The 25,382-nt window shown below is 41.4% G+C and overlaps 1 protein-coding gene across 1 annotated transcript in view; it reads left to right on the plus strand.

The window, feature by feature from the left end:
- Nucleotides 1-1,862: 1,862 nt before the first annotated feature.
- Nucleotides 1,863-25,382, plus strand: part of REPS2 (RALBP1 associated Eps domain containing 2) — a 106,811-nt gene continuing 83,291 nt past the window's right edge. Inside the window, exon 1 of the mRNA XM_062603736.1 lies at nt 1,863-2,146. Within this exon, the coding sequence (XP_062459720.1) occupies nt 1,919-2,146 (228 nt within the window). The 5' untranslated portion in view covers nt 1,863-1,918. The remainder of the gene's footprint in view (nt 2,147-25,382) is intronic.

Here is a 25,382-nt window from a genome sequence, read left to right on the forward strand (position 1 = left end):
AAATTGTCTAAAGATAAAAAAAGCTGCAGTGTTTGCAGTAAGAGGTGTGGCTGGTAGGACAGACTATTGTGTTCTGGGACAGTGGGTGTTCCCCCTATCTTTCTGCCTTGGTCCACCTTAGAAACACTTAAAAAAACTGAGCCTGAAACATCAACAAAGGCCAAACAGTGTCTGATGGGGTGTTGGAGCAGGGATTTTTTTGTGATGAGACATGAGCATCACAAGTATTGAGCTGGTGAGTTATCAGTGACAGTCTTCAGACACAGGAAAATGCACAATTAGTACAAATTGCTGACAGTCTTTTCCTTTGCTTGTCAGAATAACATCTCTCTTGTTCAGGATGAGCTCTAGGACAGCTGTTCTGCCAAAAGCTAGCTTGGAAATATTATTCTGTTATTATAAGGGTCATAAATAAGGCAACAGTTAGGCAAAGCCTGACATCGTTTCCCCATGGCTGGTACCATTTCCTCTGATCAGTACCCTGCACCTGACAGAAAAAGGTCAGCAACATCCAACATCTTAGGACTCTCCAGGGGAAGAACTCTGCTCTGCAGAGCCTTCTCAAGAGGATTCATGGAAGATTACCTTGCTTCTTGAAATGCCACAAAGAACTTCCAGGACAAAAAGCTGTGAAAACCAGCTTAAGAGCCACAAACATCCTCTTCACTGGGATGTACCCAGCCCCACCTCCCACCCTGGGTGATGACCTGCCTAACTTCCAAGGTGGTGTTCAGCCTCCAAGAAGAGCATTTGCAGTGTCACTGCTGGCAGAGGAGTGTTGGAGTCTTGCCTCCGTAACAAGGGCCTCTCTGACCTTAATGTCAAAGCACAAACTGTAGGGAACATGGTGAGACGCCTCTGGTAACTGCCATGGCTGAGCTATTAGGCCTCAATTCAGGTATGACGCGTATTGCAGTGTCACTGCTGTGCTTTCAGCAGCAGGCAGCACTTTTGGAAACATTCCCATCATCTCAGGAAGGAAAACCGAGTGCTGCCAAGCTCCACAAGCACGGGCACTGCAGTGGGGTGGGAATCCCTTGAGGGCTAGGAGGTGTGTGGCAAAGATGGGCACCGTGCAGTGGTGGCATGGGATGGGTGAGATGAGCCACCCAGCTGCATGAGGGGTTCCAACGCCTCTGCACCTGCTTGGTGGCAGTGGTGGTGGTGCAGGACTCCTGTGGGCCTGTCCTGGTGTCAAACACAAGACACATTTAAGATTAATCACAGAATCACAGACTGGTTTGGGGTGGACAGGACCCTAGAAATCATCTTATTCCAATCCCCTGCAATGGGCAGGGACACCTCCCACTAGAGCAGGTTGTTCCAAGCCCCATCCAACCTGGCCTTGAACACTGCTAGGGGTGGGGCAGCCACAGCTTCTCTGGCCACCCTCTGCCAGTGTCTGTGCAGTGCCTCATGACACTCACAGCGAAGAGCTTCTTCCTAATGTGCAATCTAAATCTCCCCTCTTTCAGTTTAAAGCCATGCCCTCTTGTCCTATCTCTTCATGCCCTTGTAAAAAGTCCCTCTCCAGACTTCTTGTAGGCCCCTTTAGGTACTGGAAACTGCTCCAAGGTCTCCCCGGAACGCAACCAGCTAAAACAAAAGAAAGGGGATAAAAAGACGCCGGGCGAGCGCCGGGGTGACGGCAGAGGAGGCATGCGGGACCCTCACCGCCTCGGTCCGCAGGCAGGGCCGCCGGGGGCGGGGCGGGGCGGGGCGGAGCGTAGCGGACCGGGGCTGCGGGTCGAGGCGGGGACTGGAGCACGGCGGAGTTGGGGCATTGCGAGGCGCTCACCGGCGGGGGGCGGGGGCTCCACCTTCTCCGCCGCAGCGCGGCACCGCCTCCCTCCCGCCACACCTCCCTCCCCGTTCCCCCCGCTGCCCCGCCGCGCGGCTCTGCGTGCGCCGCCCCGTCATGGAGCAGGGGCCAGCGGGGGGGCCCGCTGCTGCTACCGCCGTCACCACCACCACCGCCACCGCCGCCGGCATCGGGGGTCTGCTCCTGCCGCTGAGCGAGAGCGAGCAGCAGCACTACTCCGAGCTCTTCTCGCGGTGCTGCCCGCCCCCCGAGGCGGCCGCCGGGGGCAGCAGTGTGGGCGAGCTGTTCCGGGCCTCGCAGCTGCCTCCGGACACGCTGCACCAGGTGGGTCGGGGGGGGGGGCCGGTTCGCCCCGAACTTGCGGGGTGCAGGGAGGGAGGGGAGCGGACCCGCTCCCTCAGCCCTGCGGGAGAGGCACTGCCTCTGCTCGAAAGTTAAGGGCTGCGCGGTGCCCCTGTGCCTCTGTGGCGCGCTGTCCGCGGCGGTGGGTGCGGGAGCGGGGCACATCCTCTCAGCGCGGCGGCGCGGACGGCGGCGGCGGGGCTGCTTCGTGCCCGCTGTCTTGTCAGGCAGGCTCCCCGTGCTGCTGGTGTTCTGCAGCTGCGTTCCTTGCCTCCTCTCGGGTGCTGGTGCCCGTGCAGCGGCGCGGGGTTCCGCACAGCCTGTGCGGAGCGCGGTGTGCGGGCTGGGTCGGTGATGGTACGGCTTTCTTCAGCCGGGCCCCTGAATCTCACACAGAGGCAGCTGTGTTCGCAGAGCTGTAAAGGACATGTGGTGTGTCCAGTTCCTGCTTTAACACTGGTACTCTTTAAGTGTTAAGTGACAGAAATGCTGTAGGTGAAATGATGTTGCAGTATTTACATGCCTGTTCTTGAGAGCAAATACATTCAGGTTTGAAGTAAGAGGGTCTCATGCGATCAGGGCAGCAGGGGCCCAGAAGTGATCCCCAACAGTGTTAGGGAGACGCAACTCTCCTTAACTGTGAGGAGAAGCTGTCGGCGGGCACGAAGGCTTGTGTCTTCCACTTTCCAATGACAGGGATATACCGCAAGCTGGACTTGCGGTATTCCCCACCTGTGGGTTAGTGATTTGACCAACGCACCATAACTGCATAATACTTCTGACAATAAACTAAACAGGTAGGGTATTCCTGCTTTTCTGAAGTTTTGCTTACAGGAATTCTATTCTTCAGGAGCTCTTTATTTATCAAGCAGAAAAGAGTTACATTGAAATTGAGCTGAAATATACTTCTACCTGGGTACTGCCTGAGGGTACCAACCTCGTCTCCTGCTTTCCTGATAGCTATCAGGTCATCTCCTAATGACTTATATAAATTCACATTATACAGGTGATTATGAATGAAAATTATGATATTTCAAGGATGTTTTCTCTCTCTTACTTGTGTTGTTTACCAGATCTGTAAAATCACAAATGTTACCAAGTACTGTAGTACTACTTCATTTTAAGCCGCACTGGGGCCTTGGTCTTGCAGGTGAATGGGATGGTGAAAGTACATTTTTCATGCAGATCTAGCACCAGGAGTTGGTCTTTTGCAAAGAGGAAGAAGAGGGCATTTAATTTCAAATAAGGTATATTTAAGAAACTTGTTAAAGACTTATTAGTCAATTTGTGTGACTTTGGTATTAGTAATTTTCATTTTCCAAAGAAGTATGGAAAAACCCTCGTATTTTTGCTTTGTACTTCCTTACCTTATCATTTAAGTGAAATTTATTACCATATTATTATCAGAATGTGTTTTGGGGGGCATTTTATAGTATTGTGTGAATTAAGCCTCTGAATTTTGGGGTTTTCTTTAATGCTTTTGTTGGCTTTTACTGTTTTTCCAGGCATATTTATGCTGTGAGGAGAATGTTACTGGAAAATAGCCCTGTAATTGGCTTTAGGAATATTCAGAAAATAAGGGCAGTGGGATCTGGGGATGTTTGGATGTTTGTCTTCCTTCTTAGTGCTGTCCCCCTCTTGTTTATATGGCGTTAATCATAGGCTTTCTGCTCTATGGCTAGAGTGCCTGTCCTCAGAACCTACTGCTGTCAGGTGTTCTTACTAATATTTAATGGAATTCAAGTAAAAAAGAATTAACATAATGTATTTGGGGGGAGGGGAAGAAAAATGGAAAAGTGGTTGTTTTTTTTCAGGGGGAAACCCCCGCAAAGTTGTTTGAGATATTTGCTGATATTTTGTCTTTTATAATACTCTGAAAATGCAGTCTAATAGTTTCTGTTTAAAGAACCCCACCATTCTAACAACTGTGGGAACAGGCACAGAGGTGCATGGTAGATGTTTTCTGCTTATTACAGGGAACACCCATTTTAGGCAGAGGCAGCTTGTGTGGGTTAAGATATTGAACTAATTGTTGACCATGGAAATTTTTTTCCTTTTTAAATGCTTTTTAAATCCTTGTGTGTCACAATTGGTGCTATACAGGCATCCCTACTGACTGGCTGAGAAATGGTCATGCTGAATTTTGCTGTGTCAGAAATGGGAAGATTTGGACTAGAAACCAGTTCTGGATTTCTACTAAGCAGAGCCTGCACAGGTGCTTTACACCATTCCTCGGCTCTTGTGTGGGCTGTGACAAGGAGCTGCTGTGGACCGTTAGTAAGCAACATGCAGTTTACAGCTTTTTATTCTCAAGGTATTAATTGAGAAACAATTTTACAGATCAGTATGCTTCTAGAAGTAGGATTTAGTGCCACTGGACTTGAATTTGTACTTGTGTAATAAGTGGAATAAATCTGTAAGAAAGAATGAGCCTTTCCTTATAGCCTGATGCTCATAACCATCATGGGAAATTTTCCATCTTCGTTAATGGTAATGGCAGGGTTTGCCATCTAGACAGAAATCACGTGGGTACATCCTGGCTGGAGTACTGCTGTTAATATGTCAATTCCTGTGGGAAAAACCAGGGATGCATGCTCCCAGACAGCAAACAGGCAAGGATTTTGATTGGTTTAAAGGTTAGTTTAGCTCATCCGAGAGGCTATTTAGGTGAAAGAGGCTATGTAACAGTGAGCCGGTAGGGAATGTCAGAACATGTGCCAGAAGCGGAAATGCTGGAATAAATGGAAAAATTCCAGGCTATGGCCAGGTCAGTAGGAGCAGATGGTGTGCACCCGAGTCCTGGGTCTTGCTAAGAATGAAGTGATTGAACACAGATTCATTACACCTAGTCTCATTAAAGCTAGCTATTCTGCTGGACAGTAGGGTACAGCAGAAGTTGTATGAACTTGTCGAGTTATTTCAGTTCTGGAAAAATGGGTGAAATTACCACTAAAAATAAAAATGTCAGACACTTTGCAGGGTGGAGAAGGACATGACAGGGACAGAACAGCGTATTTTTTGCAGACTGTATAATCATACCTCCCCCGTGTGCTGAAAGTCTTTGACTAGCCATATAGTGTGGTTAAGGGCAGAACCATTAAGATTTTATTTAGACTTGCACAAAACCTGTGGCAGATCTTTCGCCTTTCATCTTCAGGGGCTTTTAAAGTAACTCTGTAAAATGCCTATAATCTCTTATAGGCAGATCTGGAAGATCTGTGCTAGGATTGGTTTTAGTTTTGTTTTTATTTTATTTATTTATTTTTAACAATATTTAAGTCAAAGGAGGAAGGAGCAGATTAGTCATGTGCCATGAGGTTATGTAGACTGTCCGAAATAGAAGAAACTCATCAGCATCAGCTGGATTTATATTTACCCATGTTGGTCAAGTTCAAGATGGTGCTCCTTGTGGTTTGGCCCCTAATAAAGGAAAAAAGAACTGAATTTATGTGAAGAAAAGTCCCCCCAAAAATAAATGTCTTGAACTCACCAGAGCCACAGAAATATTGCTGAGGTAAAGACAGTCTCACAGTATACTCTGTTACATAGGTCAGTATTGGTAATGCTGCTTGTGTGGCGAGGAGGCTGGCGGAGGTACTCTAGCAGTAGAAGTAAGAAGGGAGAAGTAGCTGCATCTCTGGGCAGGAGGCACTACTGATGGCCATCGGTAGATGACAACAACAGGTTTGCATGCCCACAAGGGCAAACCCTCCCTGGGGTTTCTGGTCTTTTCCTTGGAGAAATCAGCTGGATTATGCTCCCTGTGGGTATTGGCATGTCAGTACATGAACTGCTGTGCCACAGGTGTTGATGATGGCTGGTTTGCCTTGTCTCACGTTGGGAAACCAATTTATGACCCCATTTTGAGTACAGCCTTTGCTCCTTGAGTCCAGGACCCCAAAGTGCCTTTGTTATGGGTGCCAAGTACCAATGGTACTGATGTCTGCATGGATTTCAGATAGAAGAGTGCTTTATAGAGTCATTGCTCACTGATCAGAAAAGGAGAGCTACCTTGTGCTAGTTTTACTGTTTGTTGGTATTACTGTGGTCTCTGGAGATTTTGCCTTAAGAAATTGGGGAATAAGATTGGACTCAAGATTTACACTGAAATGCTTATCTTTTTTTTTTATTCGTTTCTGACTTACTCTCACTTGGTTGTCTGATGGTATCTTTAATTCCCAGTTTTATAAACTTTATTCTGATATGCGGACTTGTGCTATATAAGCATAGAGACCCAAAACCGCATTCTTTCCTCTGCAAATGAACACACTTGTTTTGAGCTCTGAGGGTGACAAATACTAATTGTGTGATGCTGGAGCTGCACAAATGCTGCATTTTTTTTAGCTGGGACTCTCCTTCTAGCGCTCTGTGAATAGAAACACAGACCAGTGATCTTGTCTTTGTGAGTTAATTTGTGTTTATCATGACTTGTCTCTATAGTTACAACTCTACACTGTATCTTTGTGTTCAAAAAAGCAGAAGTGTGACTAGATTAAAAAAACAAATTGCCAAGTTGTTATTTTTTTGTAAAAATGCCACTAAAGTTTGGCTTATTTGTATTTTTTAATTTTTATTTTGGTAAGCATAAATTATTACCTGCATAATAGCTGGGGTGGTATTAACTGTCTGCCTCAGCCAGGCAGAAAAGAGCAAGAACTGTGCCGTTTAAAACAGGAGCTTTTTGAGTGAGGAAAGTCTGGCTACTTTATAGAAGAAAAAATTCACCCTTTTGTACTTCAGGAGAGAAAAGGAAAGGAAAACTGACATTTCAGTATCATCGTATCAGTACTTCTGGCCACAATCCCCCAAACTGTCATTGCTGTTCTAGAGTCACAATGAAATCTGTGTTTATGCAAGTAGGAGCATGCAGAATCCAGAGGTAAAAATCACAGTGGTATTGTCTATTAAAAAAAAAATAAATAAATAAAAAAGGTGTTTCAAATCACACTGTAAAACCAGAAACTCCTAGGCCTGCTTATCACAGGCATTGAGTGGGATGGTTAGAATTAGCCTGCTCAGGACCTGCAGCCTTCAGTAATTAACACTCATAACAACCAACTATGAATTAATTATTTTATTTTTCAATAAAATAATGCTTTGCTGTGCCAGTGATTTAAAATAACTCAAGAGGAAAAAGACTGGATGAAGCCCAGTATCTTTCTTTGTAAGAGTTTGCTGCAATATGAAGCTGGGATGATGATGAATGTTTATTATTACTATTTTTAAAAAATAATTGGTTTTGTCATGGTACTTGCATACATGCAGTGGGTTCAGCAAACAGTTGAGAATAACCTTTTTTACTTATGCATGTATCTAAAGCAATATGCTGTCAGTATTGTGATGTTTATATACAGATCGATGTTGTTCACAATCTGTTTTGCAAAGGAGATGTTATGTGTGGGATTCACCTATTTCAGTGGATGAATCTAGCACAGACATCTACCACGGACACCTGCCACAAAGGAGTGTTGGTATAAACTCTGAGAACATGAATTCATTTGAGCTGAAAAATTTAGCCAAGTTACATTCATGAAAGATAGAACAAGCATTTCTGTGACAAGGAATCAGGATAAATAATCTATTTAAAATATTATGAATCATGAGAGACACTTGATACGGTATTTGTAAAGCAAGGCTCTTTGATGTATTAACATCTAAAGACACCAACAGTATGGTAAAATAAAAAATTAATGAGCAACTTTTGAAGACAGTCAAACCATTGAACAGCTGAGTTAGTGGATAATTAATTAGAAGAGGTTGCTGGAGTAGAAAGCCAACTGTGGACAAATAGAAATCTGCTCTTCCTGAACAAAGGGAATATTTTCTTTTCCCAGTGTATTAAGGAGCATTATTTAGTGACCACTGCATAAAATTGAGAACTCTGTTGGGAAGGACTGGTTTTTTTTTTATTCTTTTTTTCTCCCCACTGCAGTTTAGACACAATGATGAGGTGGAAGGATGTGGTGGGAGGAGACCCAGCGGTTTTTTGATCTTGTAGGACACAGTGACCAGAAATAATCAGCTAAATCACTAGCTGCAAATTACACTTAGTTTATTTACCAGTCTGTTTAATAGACAAAACATCTTTTTATAAACTTCCAAATGTTTGTATACATAAGAAATGTGTGGTTTGTATTTCCTAGCAGATGTAGATAGTCTGTGTATTTTTAAATGAATTCCAGTTTTCCTCTAAATTTAACTTTGCATGTATCACATGTACTTACATAAGTAGGCGTATATCTTATTAGAGCTGATAATGGAGCAAAATTCCTACAAAATAAAATTTAAAATGTCTAGTTGCTTAAATATGTTTTAAAATATTAGTTGCTGGCAAAAAGAAAAATGTTACCATATTTATTTAAAAAAATATATTTTGTTTTAATGATGACCTTTAATGATTCAACTGATGAGACAGATCTTAATCTAAAAAATAGGAAGTTAGGGTCTTATATCCTTATATATAGGACTTATAGTGTTTTAAATAGTTTATTTAATAATGTTTATTTCTCCCATGGATCTGCCTTGCAAACATTAAGGTTGGGTTGCTTCTTGCTGGCAGCTGTTTTAGACTACATGGTACATTTGGAGAGGAGTGTTGAAGAAGCTGCCTCTGACAAGTGGCGCCCTATGCATAGCGTGCTTGTGGCGTGTGGTGGGTGCTCTCCTGTTGGGACTAGGTCTGCTTAAAGCTATCCTATGGTTACATGCTGCCTGTTAAATAATCTCTTGGACCTGGGAGAGTTATTCAGTGGCCTTCCTAATGAACTGAAATTACTGAGAAGAGCAACAAGAGTGCCCTGCTTACAGCAGCATTATTAGCAAATGTCTTAATAAATCCCCAGCAGGGTCTTGAGAAACTTTAGATAGCCTGACTACCAAAGCACATCTTCAGTGTTTTGTTTTTTTTTTCTGCTGCTTTATTTTTTATCTCTGTGGGTTTTTAACTCCCCTGAGCAGTAATACCCCATCCAAAAAAGCTGGAAATGGTTCTTCTAGTATTCTACCCTCACATCTACATAATCCTGCAGTTTGAATGTGTACCTCAGTAGGTCTTCCTTTCTGACAGGAGGTGGTGGGGAGCTACTCCTTTGAGCAGGGCCATACTTGAAACACTGGATTTAGACTTTATAATTCCCACTGGCTCAGTGGCACTGAAAATTTGGAGTCAGCTAATGGGAAACACTTGGCTGAGCTTGAATTTAAGGTGTCTGAACATAATCTATGGTGTCTGCTTGCTCACTGCAGTATGAGTCATGAACTGAATTCTACTTTCAATAGCAAATGTCTGTAGCATTGCTTTATTATTGCTGTTATTTTTTTTTATAAAACTTAAATGTTTTTTGGCATGAGCCTTTCAAATGAATTTACTTTTAAAAAAATCATTTCTTCTTCTTAAAGTCTCACTTTCCACACCAGGAAACATTAGATCAGCTTTGGCATAGGTAACGTTTCACGTTTCATGCATTATTTACTTTTGGCATAATTTACACAGTGATGTCCTGTGGAAGCCAAGATGATGGTCTTTCAGAATAAAACAATGTGTCTAATTGCTTGCAAAACAGGATGACTGCTATGGGCTAACAAATACAGTCAGAATTATTTTGTTACCAACAGTAACAGCAGAGGAGCAGTAAAAGGTGATGTACTCTTGAGGTTTCAAGTGCCAAAAATAAAAATAAATGTGAAGAGAGGCAAAATGAACTCAATAGTGTGATTTATATGTGGTTTTGTTTATTTATTTTTCTTTCCCGCGTCTGAATAATTGCTGTCTTTAGGAACAACTTTGTTTCAATAGCCATAGGCTGCTTTTCCTTTAGTATGTACAGACAGAAATGCAAATATAAGTTGTGATAAAAAATGTGCTATACCATGCTGACATACTGTGCATGGGCAGTGGAGACGATGTCGTTTTTGACTGTCTGATGTTGCTTTTTTGAAGTCCTGTGCTCTTTAGTTGAATTGAGGACAAGCACTTGGTTTAAATGCAAGCAAGTATGTATCACCGGCTGCACGACACATTTCAGCGCCTAAGGTGCAAGCATGTTGGGTGAAATGGTGGTAATTTTAGGGTGTGTCACTTTTTTTGTTTGTGGGATGTTTTTTTGGTGGTGGTTTTTGGTGGTTGGTTTTTGTTTTTTTTTCCCCTCGGGAAGAAACGCAAGATTCTGCAGTATTTTCAATTAGTCTAGTTCAAGATGACTAGATCTGGTGGCTGCCATCTAGCTGGATTTGTCAGACTTTGTGTGTGGTGTTCGTCCCTTCTTGGATACTGTTTCCTGTCGTTTTTAGCAACTTGAAGCACTTTCTGCCACTGCTTTCAGAATGAGGACTGGGAGACATCGTGTCAGATCTACCATGCACAGTTGTCTATAATTGATCCTCATTCCGAGAATTGAGAAGCAAATGTTTAAACCTCTGAAGAATGAGTTTTTTTTCTATCATTGTTAGAAGTTGCGGAAGACCTAGATAATTGTAGCTGCTAGAAGTCTTCTCTTATTTAGTGATGTGGACATGTCCCATATGTCCCAGCTGTCTGTTCTTCTCTTCTGTAAATTCTGAATTTAGTATTAATGGTAAAAAGGGGTCCTGGAAATTTTCCTTTGGACACAGAATACAGTAATTTCCTTCTTAAACAGAATAAGAGGGAGAAACTGAATACAAGGCTATTCCCAAGCAATAGTATGTTTTTGTAGGTTATCGTGAGCTGACTTCTAGGTTACTGGCTGGGTTCCTTTCTGGGTTTGGTAACTGACATTCATGCCTCTCAGTAGCTTTTTGTGCTTCTAGTGCTTACATGGGATCCCTTATTGAGCTGGTAGGAAGCATAAAGAACCTTGCATGAGGATGAGGGAGCTGGGAGGTAGTAGAAACAGGGCAGTAGTGAATCTCATTACAAGCAGTGGCTGTAAAATGAATTGGAAAAGAAGCTCAAAGGAGTCGGCCAGTGTGTGTATTGGGAGATAACTGGTTTGGGAGAAGATCAGAAGGCAAAAATAAACATGTTGTTAACTGCTGTTCCCTATTATTGAGTAATAAAAGGCAGGAACCAGGAAGCTGCTTGTTTCTGTTTTTTTATTAGATGCTTTAGATAGCATGGTGATGAGCAGGTTGTAAATACGAATGTCTGCTGCAGACAGAAGGTGAAACAGGCTAGAACCTGGTAACCTTTAAAAAGGGATAATGTAAGGTTTAAAATTACGCTGGTGCCTGAAGCTTCCTACAGAGTCCTTGAGTGGTCTTATGAAAAGCCTGTCGATAGCAACAACCCCATACCTCCCCAAAACAAAAAAACCCACACAAAACTACAGAGCCCAAATCTCATCTGGTTTTTCAGTTGAGTTTATTATGAGATGCCACTGAAGTTAGAAATTGAGAACCTCAGCCTTCTGTTTTCTCCACGTGGTATGTGATGGAGGTGTACATACAATGAATAGTCTGTTTGGGTTTTTTTGAACTTGTAACCTACTGCTATACTTGCTTAATATGGACTTTTTAAAAATACAGCACTAAGTTGTTATTCCAGAGATACTTATAATACTGTGAAGTCATGCCTCTCAAAACATGTTTTGAGCATTGTGAGAGAAAGGAACCAGGAAGGGGAGCCAGGGGGTGATGATGTTACAGCAGCTGGCCCCTCATAGAGTGGCAGGTCCCAGGTTCACTGGCCAGAGCAAATACTGTTTCAGGACAAGAGCGAGCAGCACTGGCCAGTGCTGATGTCAGCAGGAAAATCATTCTTAATGATATTTACATCATGTTATCAGTCCCTTTGTTTTCCTTCTCTCTCTGCTATCCCTCCCCCAGGCTATATTACAGTAATTATACCTTTTATTTGATCTAATCTAAATCAGGGCTGTCCTTGATGAGGATATTTTTCCAAAGGAATATTTTTTCCTTTGGAAATACTCATTAGCTGTTTTTGGACTGTGTTATTTGCCATGCATATATTTGATTGCAGGGGGAGTGTGCAAGAGGTAAAGCATTAAGTTAAGTCTACCAAGGCACTTTATTTTAGTACAACTACTAAATTTAAGCCCTGCAATAAAATAAGGCACTCTGGGATTGGACTGATGGTCTTCTGTTCATATACTGAAGGACAGGTCTTAAGGTCAGTATCTCTGAGTAGGGGAAACATCCAAAAGTGCAAAAAGTAGGGTATAGGTTGGTGAATCTCCTCTTCCCTTTTCCCCCACTATACAGTTTAAATTATTTGGCAAAATCTAAGTGCCAATATTAGTAACAACCAAATTAATACTGAGACAGGCCAGTAATACTTGGGTAATACTTCTAATAACTGGGTCACTCAGGGTAAGTTAAGTTTCAAAATCTGAGTGTTTGGTATTTTAATGAAAACAGGAGCAATGTGTCAGGGGCTGTAGATGTGAAATACATTTAAAGAAGTGGATGAATAGTACTATCTAGTTTTCTGTGTTCCTGATTCCCTTCCAGATGGAAAATTTTGGTAATACATAGTTGCAGGACTGTCCTGTGGTGAAATTGTCATTTTCCCAGAACAGCCTTTCTACAGTTTCCACAGTACTGTCTAGTTGAGTGCTGTGGTTTGTATGCGACTCTGCAGAGCACAGAGAAGAACTTTGTTTAGAGCAGTAAGATTATTTGGGCCAGCTCTAAATACTTGAAATTTTGCTTTTCACACTGGTGGCTACTGCAAGACAACATGTCTTGCAAGCAACATTGTACAGCAGTTTTAATTTGTAGGTGGTCATTAAGCAATTTCAAAACCAGTTCACCATTGCTGTAAGATGACGTAAGGGCTATAGTTTTGTAAGAAAAGAGTGTACTGGAGTTGTGTAGTTCCAAGGAAAGGTGAATTTGGATCATAAGCTATTACACATTGACATAGTGAACCATTTCCCAAACTTAATGCTTAAAAAAATTTTAACCTAAAATGACACTGGGTCCCCTGAAATACAAAATGTTTATTTTGCTGCTGATGTTTCTGTTCCATTAGAAGTTTGCCTGTCCGTGCTTTTAATACCTTGTTATGATATGTTTCACTCTGTTGTCTTAGCCTTTTCTTGTGGCCTGTCTGGGAGAACTGCTGCAAATGTAATATTAGAAAGACTCATTTGCAATAGAATGTTGAATTTACCCCTCCATGGCAGTAGTAGCTCATTTATTATGCAGTTTGCAAGCAGAATACGAAAGCTAGTTATATCCTTGTGCTAACATCCATCAGTCTAATTAACCATTAAATGGTCAAATGGCTGAAGACACATTTGAATTTCTGAATGTGTAACGTACTCTACAGGGAAGACATTCTTCTTCTGGTTCTCTGTTAGGGGCTTGCTTAACCTGTCACCTTGCTCTTTATGCAACACAAGCTTTCATCTTCTGCTGGGAATTATCAGCCAACTAACTGTCTTTTGGCTATTATTGTATGGCTAAACATGAGCTTATATTCCTGAAGTCTTGCCATTTCCTACGTAGCCATGTGGTTTCAGATCAAAAATGAGCACAAAAAAGAGGTGATCTCCTTTGATACTGCTTATTCCACATCATCTTTTGTAATGTAATCTAAAATTTGCCAATTTCCCACATCGTGGGTTGGGTTCTTTTTGGCCTGTTTTTTCAAAAGAAATGAAGCTTGTGCAATGATGCTGTTAATTCAGCCCAGTAATAACTCTGAATTTAATTCACCAAAATTTCAAGAAAATTGAGAGACTTTGAGAAGTTCATGAGAGTTGTATGAAAGACCCAAGTTATTTGGTAAAGGACAACCCTGTTAATTTTCCTGCTGAGAAAAAAGTCCCCAGGTGAACTCAGCCCTTGTTAAACATTAAAGAATCAGTAGAGGAGTGTCACCTGAAGTTAGAGGTCCAGAGAAATTTCTGATTTGTCAGTTCTGCTGCTCATGGGCAACTTAATAGAGCTGATGTAGGCTGCTCAGGGAAGTGATGGAGTTGCCATCCCTGGAGGTATTTAACAGACATGCAGATGTGGCACTTAAGGACATGGTTTAGTGGTGGACTTGGCAGTGCTAGGTTAATGGTTGGACTTGATGATCTTAAAGGTCTTTTCCAACCTAAATAATTCTATGATTCGAAATAGTGGTGTGGGCAGGAGATAGAAGATGGCTGTAGAATAGCATTTCAAAAGTTACTGTGGTAGTGAGTGGAGAGGAAGGGGAGTCTCTCCATATCTGCTCAGTGTCGCTATTTCTGTGCCCCTGTTTGCATCCCCCATCTCTTCCCACGCAGCTCCACCTGCGCTGCTCTTTGTTCCCTTTGCTTCCAGCTGGTGACTTCCACCAGCCAAGAGAGCTGCTGGTTCAGCACTTCTCTGCATCTGCCAGGAAATAAATAAATAGTGGGAAGAGAAACGGAAGGGATGTGTTCTTGCTCTTTTTGTCAGCTTTACTTAGGGCTTTTCTTTCTTTTCTTTTTTTTTTATAATTGTATGTCTTGAAAAAATGGATTACTGTGAGAAAATGTCCTTGAAACTACAGCAGAATCCTATCGCCCCTTTGGTTTCCTTAGTTTTTTGGCATTAAGAAAAATGCAAGTACTTTAACATTGATATATTGGAGATGGATTCTTATTCATATGGCTAGTAAATATGCCATTGCCATTGAGAGGTTTACTGTAGTCCCCTAAGAGCTTGCCAGGCATCTTGTTCACATGCAGCACAAATTTAATGCATCTCTGTATTACTTCCAAAGTGTATTTTCTGCCTTGGATGTGGTGTGAAACACTTGCGCAGAGGCACAAAATATGACACTGACTACAAGCTGCAGAGTGCTGCCAAATGGTCAATACGCTACTGTGGAGTTCATGAGGGTGGTAAAACACTGGCACAGGTTGCCCAGAGAGGTGGTGGATGCAACATCCCTAGAGACATTCAAGGCCAGGTTGGATGTGGTTCTGAGCAACCTGGTCTCACTGAAGATGTCCCTCCTCATCACAGGTGGGTTGGACCAGATGACCTTTGAAGGTCCCTTCCAACCCAAACTATTCTGTGATTGTATGATCACTGCTGGGCTTTCTGTCCTATAAATTCCCTCTAACTCCCTGGGAAGCTGAAGGCAATGTGCCAGTACTATTTTTGCTCCTTTAGTGCCAGTACTTTCTCTTAGTGTTTCCAGACTTTGTGACTGCTGTCTGTCTGGGAGCTGGAGAGGACATGCCCATTCCTTTTTTTTTTTTGCCCTAGTTATACTTAGGTTCAGGTTCCCTGTGATCCCATGCGATGTGTCATCTCAAGTGGGGGTTTCAGATGAACAGGTGGATTATACTTGGCATAAGCAGCAGGCAAGCCCCTCACACACAGTGTGGCATCTCAGCATGTCACAACTGATAGCTGCTTGTAAATCAAGTACCCAACTCCCAACTTCATTGCTGTTTGCCCATTCCTCATGTGTTTGTGAAAGGAGGCATTAATTTCTTCAGCCATGTTTAACAAGTTTAGATCATTCAGCAGTGGTTTCCCTTCAGGAAGTTTCACTGTTTGTGGTGCAGGAACTGCCGTTGCTGCACTGATGTGCAGAGGAGATTCCCCTGCCTGCCTGATTCCCCTTTACAGTGAGGTTATGTCCTAACAAAAAATACTTATCTTGTCATAGATATATCTCATTAATTATATCTATTTCATTCTTAATTAAGAGGATCATGTAACCTTCTAAAAGTATTTACAGGTTTTTATGTATACTTTAAAAATTTCCGTGGCTATTATTATGAGTAAAAATGGGCAATAGATTAATTTAATTGATTTCTTACTGTGTCTTTGCTGTCTGTTTTTCTCAACTTGGAAGGAAAATTTGCCTTGTTTTCAAACTTTTCTTACAGAAATATTTAAGTATAAACATTGCAGGGGAATACTTTCTTGTACAAAAACTGCACAACTATTTCCAGTGGAATTTACAAATTCCATCTTTCATCGTTTCTGCCGATACTGAACTTTGGAAAATATTATCTAATTATGAGTAAAACTTTGCTTGACCATGTACCTTTTGACATTGGAAATGTGTTTGTCTTAAGCTATACAAAATGTTTGTGTTGTGGTTTTTTTTGAAAGACTTTGGAATACAAAATAATTTCACAGGATGCGAGTCCTGTACGCTTGTGTTTAACCAGATTGCCAAGTGTAGAGGGAACTTCATGCATGTGCTGAAAACACCATAGCTGAGCATCTGCTGAGAAACAGGATATTGAGCAACAGACCATATACCTTTCATCCCTCTAGTGCTGGTCGGCTACATCTGAACATTTCTCTGCTCTTTGTTATTGACCCTGCTACTTGCAGTGCAAGAAACTGGTGGGGAGGAGCACCATTCCAGAGGTTTGATCATCAGGAAGAGTGGCAGTACTAACAGTGAGTAAGGTTCGATCATCAGTAAGAGTGAGATGGGATTTTGCCTGTCATTTTTACTTTTCAGGGTGTGACAGGGAGTAAAAGGAAGGATAGTCATAGAATGGTTAGGGTTGAAAAGGACCTTAAGATCATCTAGTTCCAACCCCTCTGCCATGGGCAGGGATACCTCACACTAAACCAAGTTGCTCAGAGCCTGTCCAGCCTGGCCTTGAACACTGTCAGTAATGAGGCATTCACAGATTTCTTGGACAGCCTGTTCCAGTGCCTCACCACTCTCATAGTAAAGACTTCTTCCTTATATCTAACCTAAATCTCCTCTGTTTAAGTTTTAACCCGTTACCCCTTGTCCTATCACTATGGTCCCTGATGAAGAGTCCCTCCCCAGCATCCTTATAGCCCCCCTTCAGATACTGGAAGGCTGCTATGAGGTCTCCACGCAGCCTTCTCTTCTCCAGGATGAACAGCCCCAACTTTCTCAGCCTGTCTTCATACGGGAGATGCTCCAGTCCCCTGATCATCCTCGTGGCCCTCCTCTGGACTTGTTCCAACAGTTCCATGTCCTTTTTATGTTGAGGACACCAGAACTGCACACAATACTCCAAGTGAGGTCTCATGAGAGCAGAGTAAAGGGGCAGGATCACCTCCTTGGACGTGCTGGTCACGCTCCTTTTGATGCAGCCCAGGATACGGTTGGCTTTCTGGGCTGTGAGCGCACACTGAAGCCGGCTCATGTTCATTTTCTCCTCCACTAACACCCCCAAGTCCTTCTTCGCAGGGCTGCTCTGAATCTCTTCTCTGCCCAGCCTGGAGCTGTGAAATGTATATAAACAACACTCAACAATAATCACAAAAAGCATGTCTGTGGTTGTTTTAGATGTCAGATACCACTGAAAATAAATGATGTTCCTGTTGTTTTCTCATCAAACAGCAACTGAGGTAGGGACTCAAAGGCATTGTTTTGTCTTACAGTACTTAGGACTCATGTCCTAAGATTTGCCCCAGAGGTGCCTTCCTTCTCTTGCTCCTGGCCGCGAACATTGCCTTTTATATTGGGAAAAGGCAAATGGGAGCACGAGCACTGCACAGCACTTTTCATGGGCCAGTGGCAGCATAAACATTAACTTGATCAGAAACAACCGGTACCCTAGCTACCTGATGGATGTGTCAGCAATTCTGCTAAGATCCATGAAAATCGGAGGCTGGGAAATGCATTTCTCTTGACACCTCTGCCCTTCTTTCAAACCAAATGGACACCAAAGCTAATGGGCTGTGAAAAGTACTGGGGAGAGTTTGGTGTGATCAGCCATATCTCTCCAGGAGGCTGGATTATCTACAGCTATAGAAAGGACCTCAGACCATTGCTAGGCACCCTCTCCTGTCTGCAGCAAAATCCCATTTGTGTTAGTCTTGAGAAATTTGTTAATCCCTGGTGATAGCTCTGTATCTTTTTATAGGCAATGTACTCCTCAGCTGCCTTATCTTTAGATTTAGAAGGTTGTTTTTAAGCCTTGTGTTTATGGTCTGTCTGTAGAGCATATGAAGAACAGATAATTCCTCTCCCTTTTCAAGCCAACTGTTATCGTGCCTCCTTTTAGTTCAGTGTTGCAAACTGTTGTTTACACATTTGAACATTTCTGCAGCAAGTCTTGGGAAAATGAAAGCAGAGAATTTTTTTCTTCAAGAATCTTGAGGTAGCATTATCTAATAACACAGACAACATACAAGTGGTCACATCAGACATAAGAATAAAAGCCATATGGTCATGATTCTTCAGATCCTTTGGGCTTTGAGCAGGGACTCTCTTGCGCCTGAGGCATGCCATTAAGTTTCCAGGGTCCCTGGGGAACTGCAGTGCCAAGAGAGGCCCTCCCTATGGACAGGGCTGTGCTACCTGGTCATGGGTCTGCTGTGTGCCCTGGTGACGCTGCTGTCCCCAAGGCAGCCAAAACGTACTGACTGACTGCAGGAACTTCACTGTCCATTGGTGAATTGTGCCCAGGGGTCATTGCCTGCCTCAAGACCATCCCCTCATCCCAGTGAGCGAATCTAAAGAGTTCATGAAGATTTTGATGTTCATAAAACCATCTTAGTTTCCACAAAGGCAGGCTGGAAGTTAGAGTTCCTCCTAATGCATTAAAATGGTGGACTCTACTGCGTAGTGTGTTTGCCAGTGTTTGGGATTGGTTTTGGATTTTTTTTTTTGTTTTCTTTGTGTGTGTGTGTGTTTGTTGTTGTGTTTTTGTTTTTCCTGAAAATTATCGTCTTAAAAAGACGATTGTTCCTACTGCTAGGGGCTTCCATTTGTGGTCATGTATGCGTTTGGCTTTGAAACCAGTCTTGGTTGTGAACCAGAAGAGAAGGCCTGTTACCAGAGGCCAGTTTTCAGAGGACCTTTGTTGGAAATCCTGGCACCAATGTGTAATAAAAAACATCACCAACAAAAAAAACACACAAAACCCCCAAACCAAGCTCCTCTCTAAGGGAATGAACTCACAGTAAATGACTTGTTGAGTAGGAAATGTTTCTTTTCCATTCCTTGAAAAGCAAACCATACATGAAGCTCATGGTGGTAAGATAGGTTGAATGGTTGCCATCTTACATGCCTGTCAAAATGTATAGAAGAGTCGCAGTTACTGTGAAAATTATTTCATTAGAGGATGTTTTATAAGGAGACTTAGAAAAAAATATTAAACTCTTGAATTGTGTTCCTCTATGCGCTACAGTTTTGTTTGGCACCAACTTGTTCAATGTGTTGTTTTTTATATGCTGCACTCTCATCTGTGGGCTGTGTTGTACGTTTGGACCTAAAGAGGCTGTAAATACCTTGTGCAGGAATCCAAGTCAAATCCTTCCCAAAGTTTTTGTAGAAATTCAATTTCCTGCTGGGGAGTGTCAAGATTTTTAAGGTTAATACGCCGTGGAAATTCCTCCAGCTTTTATAGCAGGCCAGGAAAAAATAGAAATCTGGTATTCTTAAGCAATCTGAATTAAATTTGTACTCTTGATGTGCAGTAAATACAGTTATATACCATATTAAAATTTCTTTTTTAAAAGGACAAAAGGTTTTGTATTTTTTCAGTTTGAATTAATTCCTTTTGACATTGAAGTATGGTGCCAAAGATTTTCAGTGTTGTGTGAATTATTATTATGAAAGCAGTTCTGAGGGATTTGAAAACAAAGACACAAGGGTATGGTGCCCAAATATCGTGACATTAAAAAAAAGGTACAAAATACAAATATTTTCTATTATAAACTGTATTTAATTGAATCATTTTTGCATGACTTGTTGTGAGCAAAGGGTTTTCCACATTCTGAATCTGGAAGAATGAAAAGTACAGGTAAGCAAATAGGTTTCTAAAAGGGCAGGTCGATTTTAAGGAATCAGAGTTATTTTTCTGAGCAATTTTTTTTTTTTTTTTTTTTTAATTGTGGTACCCAAAGTTTAAATATTATTTTTGTGGTATTTTGCTTGATTTTGCTCTTTAATGGAGCATTTACAGTTGTCACATTTTTTCCATTCTGGTTTGCATAGAAAGATAAAAGTAAACAGCAGGTTGATATATTTCTCACTGTTTATTTGTGAGAAAAAGGTAGCACAATTTGTCATCATTAGTCAGAATTAAAATCATCCTTGTTTTGTATATATCTAAAGATCACCTGAATGTACAGGCATACAGTTCCTCAAAGCTATATTTTATCTGTCAGTATTAAATACCTCCTTAGAGCTAGTAAGGTATGTACCATGCAGAGATTCAGAATTATTTGTGACATCAATCACAAATGTGGTTTTGAAGTTGTAGTGAGTTTATGCAGTATATCTGCCATGCATCCTGGTCTAGTGGAAGGTGTCCCTGGCCATGGCAGGGGGTTTGGAGCTAGGTGATATTATGGTCCTTTCCAACCCAAACCATTCTGTGATTCTATGATACATGTTGAGGAAAGGCTCCCTCTGTCCCCAGTACTTCAAGACTTTGTACTCACCAGAAACTTTTCAGAGAATTAGAAACTCTTTTTTTATTTTTTTTAATATTTTTTTTAATATTTTTTAACTGTGTAATGCACAAGGCTGTACTTAATTGTCTTGTTGGAGCAGGCAAGTTGTTTTAATCCAGAACTAAAATCATAGCACAGATTATTTTAAAAATGATTTTACCTTGGTGCAATATTTTCCATAAAATCTGAGTCTTTCAAATGGGTAATGTTATGAAATATGTATACAGTGGTTTGTTTACAGAAGAAAAAGTGCTTCTGGGTAGAAGCATTGAAATTTTTTCTGCTTGAAACTATTGTTGTTTCTAGAGCCTGAATATGCTTTGTACATGTGTTGTAGAACAATTTTCTTAGAAAGTTAGCATGGCAAAGAAGTTGAAGACAGACAAAACTCCTGTTTGTGCTCAGCAGTGAGCCTATAGCTGTGGCGAGAAGCAGGTCATGGATAGAGGAACTTTTTTGGTTACTCTGTGGATGGGTAATACAGGAGAAAAGTGTAAAACTGGCATTTCTTCCCTGTTCCTGTGCAAGCCACAGGCGCTTGTATGGCAAAAAAACTCCAAACAACAATATCTTAACTCTTTTCCCCTTCTTTCCTCCCTTCAGCCTAACCCAATACCAATGATGAAATGCAGTCTAAATTTAAGTATTCACACAAGTGGAAAAAATACTCCTGTGTTTTGACCTAGTTTCAACAGGAAAATTAAACTAAGCCGCAGTTGAAAGATTTCAAGTGAGGAAATGCAGCACTAATGTCTGTTCTGTCTTATTTAAATATTTTTCTTTTCTATTTTTCTTGCTTTCTGTAAGCTGCTGTTGTGGTTTAAGAACATCTGAAATTTAACTTCTCATGGTAAAATAAAACTTCATCCCAAGTTGAAGGCAATTTCTGTGGCAACACCCTTGCCGGGCAGCAGCCAGGTAGGTAGAGCAGCATTTGTTAGGTGGGACCAGAGTGTAGGCAACTGTTGGGGATAGGACGTTACCTGTATCTTGCTTCTCATGCTTAACAAAGTGCTTGTTGTAAGTCTACTAAGCCAACAGATTCCTGTGCAAAAGCACTGATGGAATTAAAAGCTTAAGCGGTTCCTGCACTCTCAGGAATTTAAGTGGTTTAGGCAAGGAAAATAGGGGCAAGAGTATATATTTGTTAAGTACTACTGCTTTTGCTTATTCTCAGGCTTCAAACTAACAAAGCAGTTAAAAAACTTGGGGGTTTTCAGCTCATGAGCTTTCCTAGTGAATTTTCATGGGGCTGTTTAATGTGAATCTCAGAGAAGATTTTTGAATTGTACAGCTCTTAGAGAAGAAAAGAATTTCTAGCCCAGTCATACAAAGAGTATGTGCTTACTAAAATATAGATTTATTAAAAGTGTTCTGTGGTTTTGCTCTTAATAAAGCTTTTGCACTTTGGCCCCCTTTTGTGAACGCGTTGTAGGGTTTAATTGCAAGATAAACTGTTTTCTCTGCAGGATTCCTGTTTCATTTAGTGCAGGTATTGCGCAAAGTGTAAGGCAGAGGGTTAGAAGAAGGAAGAGAGGCTGCCTTTAAGACGTGAATTGGCATGCAATTCAGGCTTGTTTTTTTGGTATCTAGCTTTCATTTACATAAAGCAATAATTTGTCTGAAGACTTCTGCTAAATGTGAAGCTTCCCAGTATTAAAGAACAAGGAAGAAAATAAAGCAATTGAAAAATGATTGCTGAATTGTTCATTCACTGTCCTGGTGCATAGGCTGGAGCAAAGTAATGCTAAAAATTAAGAGGTATTTAGAAAAGCTGCATGTCTTTTACAAATCCTTTTTATTTTAATATATAGGAATGTGTACAGATGTCTTTTTGTTTTTTCTAGATTAACTCCAGAAAGTCCTGTGAAAGAGTCATAAAAGCCTCACAGCTAATATTTTTAAATACCTTGCCTGCTGTGCGATTAGTCCTAATAATGGAGTTATATTAAAATAAGCATGTTAGTTGTTGCATTGTGACTGAAGAAATGAGAAACTCTGAATAATTTGAGAATTTCAAATACCTTGTGAGCTCTCCTTACACAGTTCACTATGTGCAAGAGCAGGAGAAGGTGTTTTGGTGGCGCCATGGGTGGAACTGGTACGTGGCCACCCTTTCCCAGTGCATCCCTCTGCTGTCTCTGCTGAGCTCCTTTTCCTTGAACAATGGACCAGTGCTAAATAAGTGCTTAATATAGCCATTATGAGAGCAGACTGTAGATATCAAGTTTACAGATCAACAGGGTTTGTGAAAAGAAGCTCAGAGCTGTCTTTCTAAGGCAGGTGGAGATTTACAGCCCTGTTTTTGGATATTATTCAAACATCGGTGATGCTGGCTTTGTGAATTGTCCCATTTGATTGCAGCAGGATTTCTTGCAGGCTTAAAGATAAGTGCTGGCTCATGTGCCTTTTGTGAAATGAGACCTGGGTCACAAATGCTCATGTTTATATTCTTATAAAATTGGCTTGTGGAAATGAGAGACAGGGATAGAAGCTTTCATTTGCTTAGTGCAAAAATGGGAAAATGTTACTTGTGAATGTGTAGGAGGAGGAAGCACAGACATAGGAATTATTTTGGAAACAGTCGTAATATTTTGTTAAAAAAAAAAAAAAAAAAAAAAAAGTGAAAAATTTTTCTTAAAATCAGTGTGTGGGGTTTCTGCTACTAGATGAAAATCAGTAAGATTTCATTGAACACTTCCTTCTTGCTTTGCAGATAGTAGTATATGTCTCCTGCCATGATCATTAGTGCCTTTGGAGATCTGAAATAAGTATGCAATACCAGCCATAGTTCACTTTCCATTTTACCCATCTCATCAGAGTCAAATAAATCAGCAGTCTTTGCCCAATGTGTTAAGTTCTAATGCATTAATTTGCTATTTTGAGCCACAAATGTTTGTTGGAAGTTGGGCCAGAACTTAGAAATTAAACAGAGATTTGCATATCTATTGCAAATTTCAGGCATTGGGTTGCTACCCTCAGCTGTGCAAGCCTGTGCAGCTCCCTGGTGCAGTGCAGCAGATATCCTGTGTGGAGAAGGGGCTGTTAGAGATATACTTTCAGTATTTGATTGAAGTCTTAGAAGTCCAAAGCAGTTTTGACACAAGCGCAGATTATGCTATTGTTATCTTTAGCTGAGGATGGGGGAGAAAGGTTGAGCAGAAATTGCTGCAGCAGTGATGTGTGATGGATCATGCAGCATCTGTGATAGATGAAAAATAGGCTGTGCCATTAGTGACTTTTGTCTTTCCAGAGTGAACCGGCCTCAGGTGTTCCACTCAAATTGCAACTGACCTGGTGGTTAGAAAATCATTTTACAGAATTCCACTCCAGACTTACCTCTCTGTCAGTGAATTATGGCTATTTCAGTTGAGGGCAATGCTCCTAATAACACATCAATTAATTTTAAATTGCACAGATCTTCACCCTGCTACCAAGACTTGGAAAACAAGTTCCATCAACTGCTCCCTTTGGGACTTTGCAAAAGACATAAAGCACCCTGTGTGACTCTTGGTCTCTCTCTCTCTTTTTTTTTAATGTACAGATTTTGATTTTTTCAAGTGGGTTTGCATTAAAAAAAAAAATATTTTTTTTTCTAAATAGTTTGCTATATCTTTAAACCTGTATTGCTAAAAGTTAATGCTGAATAATGATGTATTATTTGTGTAATGCTATGGAAGGTTTTGCAAGACAGCTGTGTTTTGTGAGTGGTGTATTATTTGGTTTTGCATATCGTGATATTTAGGTCTTTCAGTTGTCTTAAGCAATTAAAGATTTGGGAGGAAAGGAAATGGAAACAAGCAGTGTTGCTGTACTGAATATTTAAGCACTCATCTATGTTGCACTGTCCCGAGTTAAAAAAATCTTGTGATACAAAGTGAATGACACTAATTATGTTAAGCATTAACGTATAAGCAAAGCTTTATTCTTTTATTTACTGGAACCAAGGCCTACTGAAAACAAATGCAGAGGGATTAACTTGAGTTTTGTCTTGTAGAAAAAACTTGCTATGAGCAGTCTTCTATTGGAGAGGCCATCCTGCTTTAATCCATGCACCAGGCTTTCTGCAGTGAAATCCAGAAGCTTGCAGCTAATAACTTTGCTGCTGTGTTTTTTTTTGGCCAGCTCTGCTATATATCAGTCCCCTGTTGGGTTTAGGTTACTGTATTTTGGTGGGGTCTTTGCATGTTTCCCACATGCATGCCCTGGGAATGCCTTGTGCATGGAAGTGCTGGGAGGTGCTTTAGGAGCCTGCTTATGTCCCCCTTTGTCCCAAAAGTCATGGGAGAGCTGAATCAATCAATTGCATGCTTTGTTTGTTTTGGTTTTTTTTAGAGCAACATTTGCTTTAACTCTTTGTCTAGCCCTTTGTTTGCATGCTTACATACAAAATGAGGGACTTTAAGTACTGCTCTGAAAACCCTCACTCAGGGGTGTGAGCCCAGGAGGGGGAAGGTTGGCAGCCAGACAGGCACATCGGGGTACTGCCCTGCTGCTTGTCCCCTGAGCTGCTGAAGGTGTTGGGGAAAGGCTCCAGTACTGGCAGAGAAGGATGGAGAACTGGGTGTCTCTTGAGCTTTGGACAGGGATTTTGTAAGAGCTTGTGGGAGGAAACCTGAAGGATGGCTCAATATGCTTGCAGTCAGTCTGCTGTGCTACTGCTGCTCATGACCAGAAGATCTTGGCCAAAATGAGGTAAAATACTGATGATTGCCGAGTGGGGAGTTTTGATTACTACCTCTCCCAGTGGCTGGAGTGACTCTGAGCCATGTCTGCCTGTGGCTTTTTAGTTTCCCAGACTACCTTATTATTTGGCGTAAAATCCTGTGTACTAGATCTTACACAGCAGAAATCCATGTTTACGCAGAAACTTCAAAGCTAAAAGATTCTTAAT

The sequence above is a fragment of the Pezoporus occidentalis genome, unplaced genomic scaffold, assembly GCF_034315485.1.
Source record: "Pezoporus occidentalis ecotype Australia unplaced genomic scaffold, CSIRO_AGI_Poc_V1 ctg81, whole genome shotgun sequence".
Lineage (NCBI taxonomy): Eukaryota > Metazoa > Chordata > Aves > Psittaciformes > Psittacidae > Pezoporus > Pezoporus occidentalis.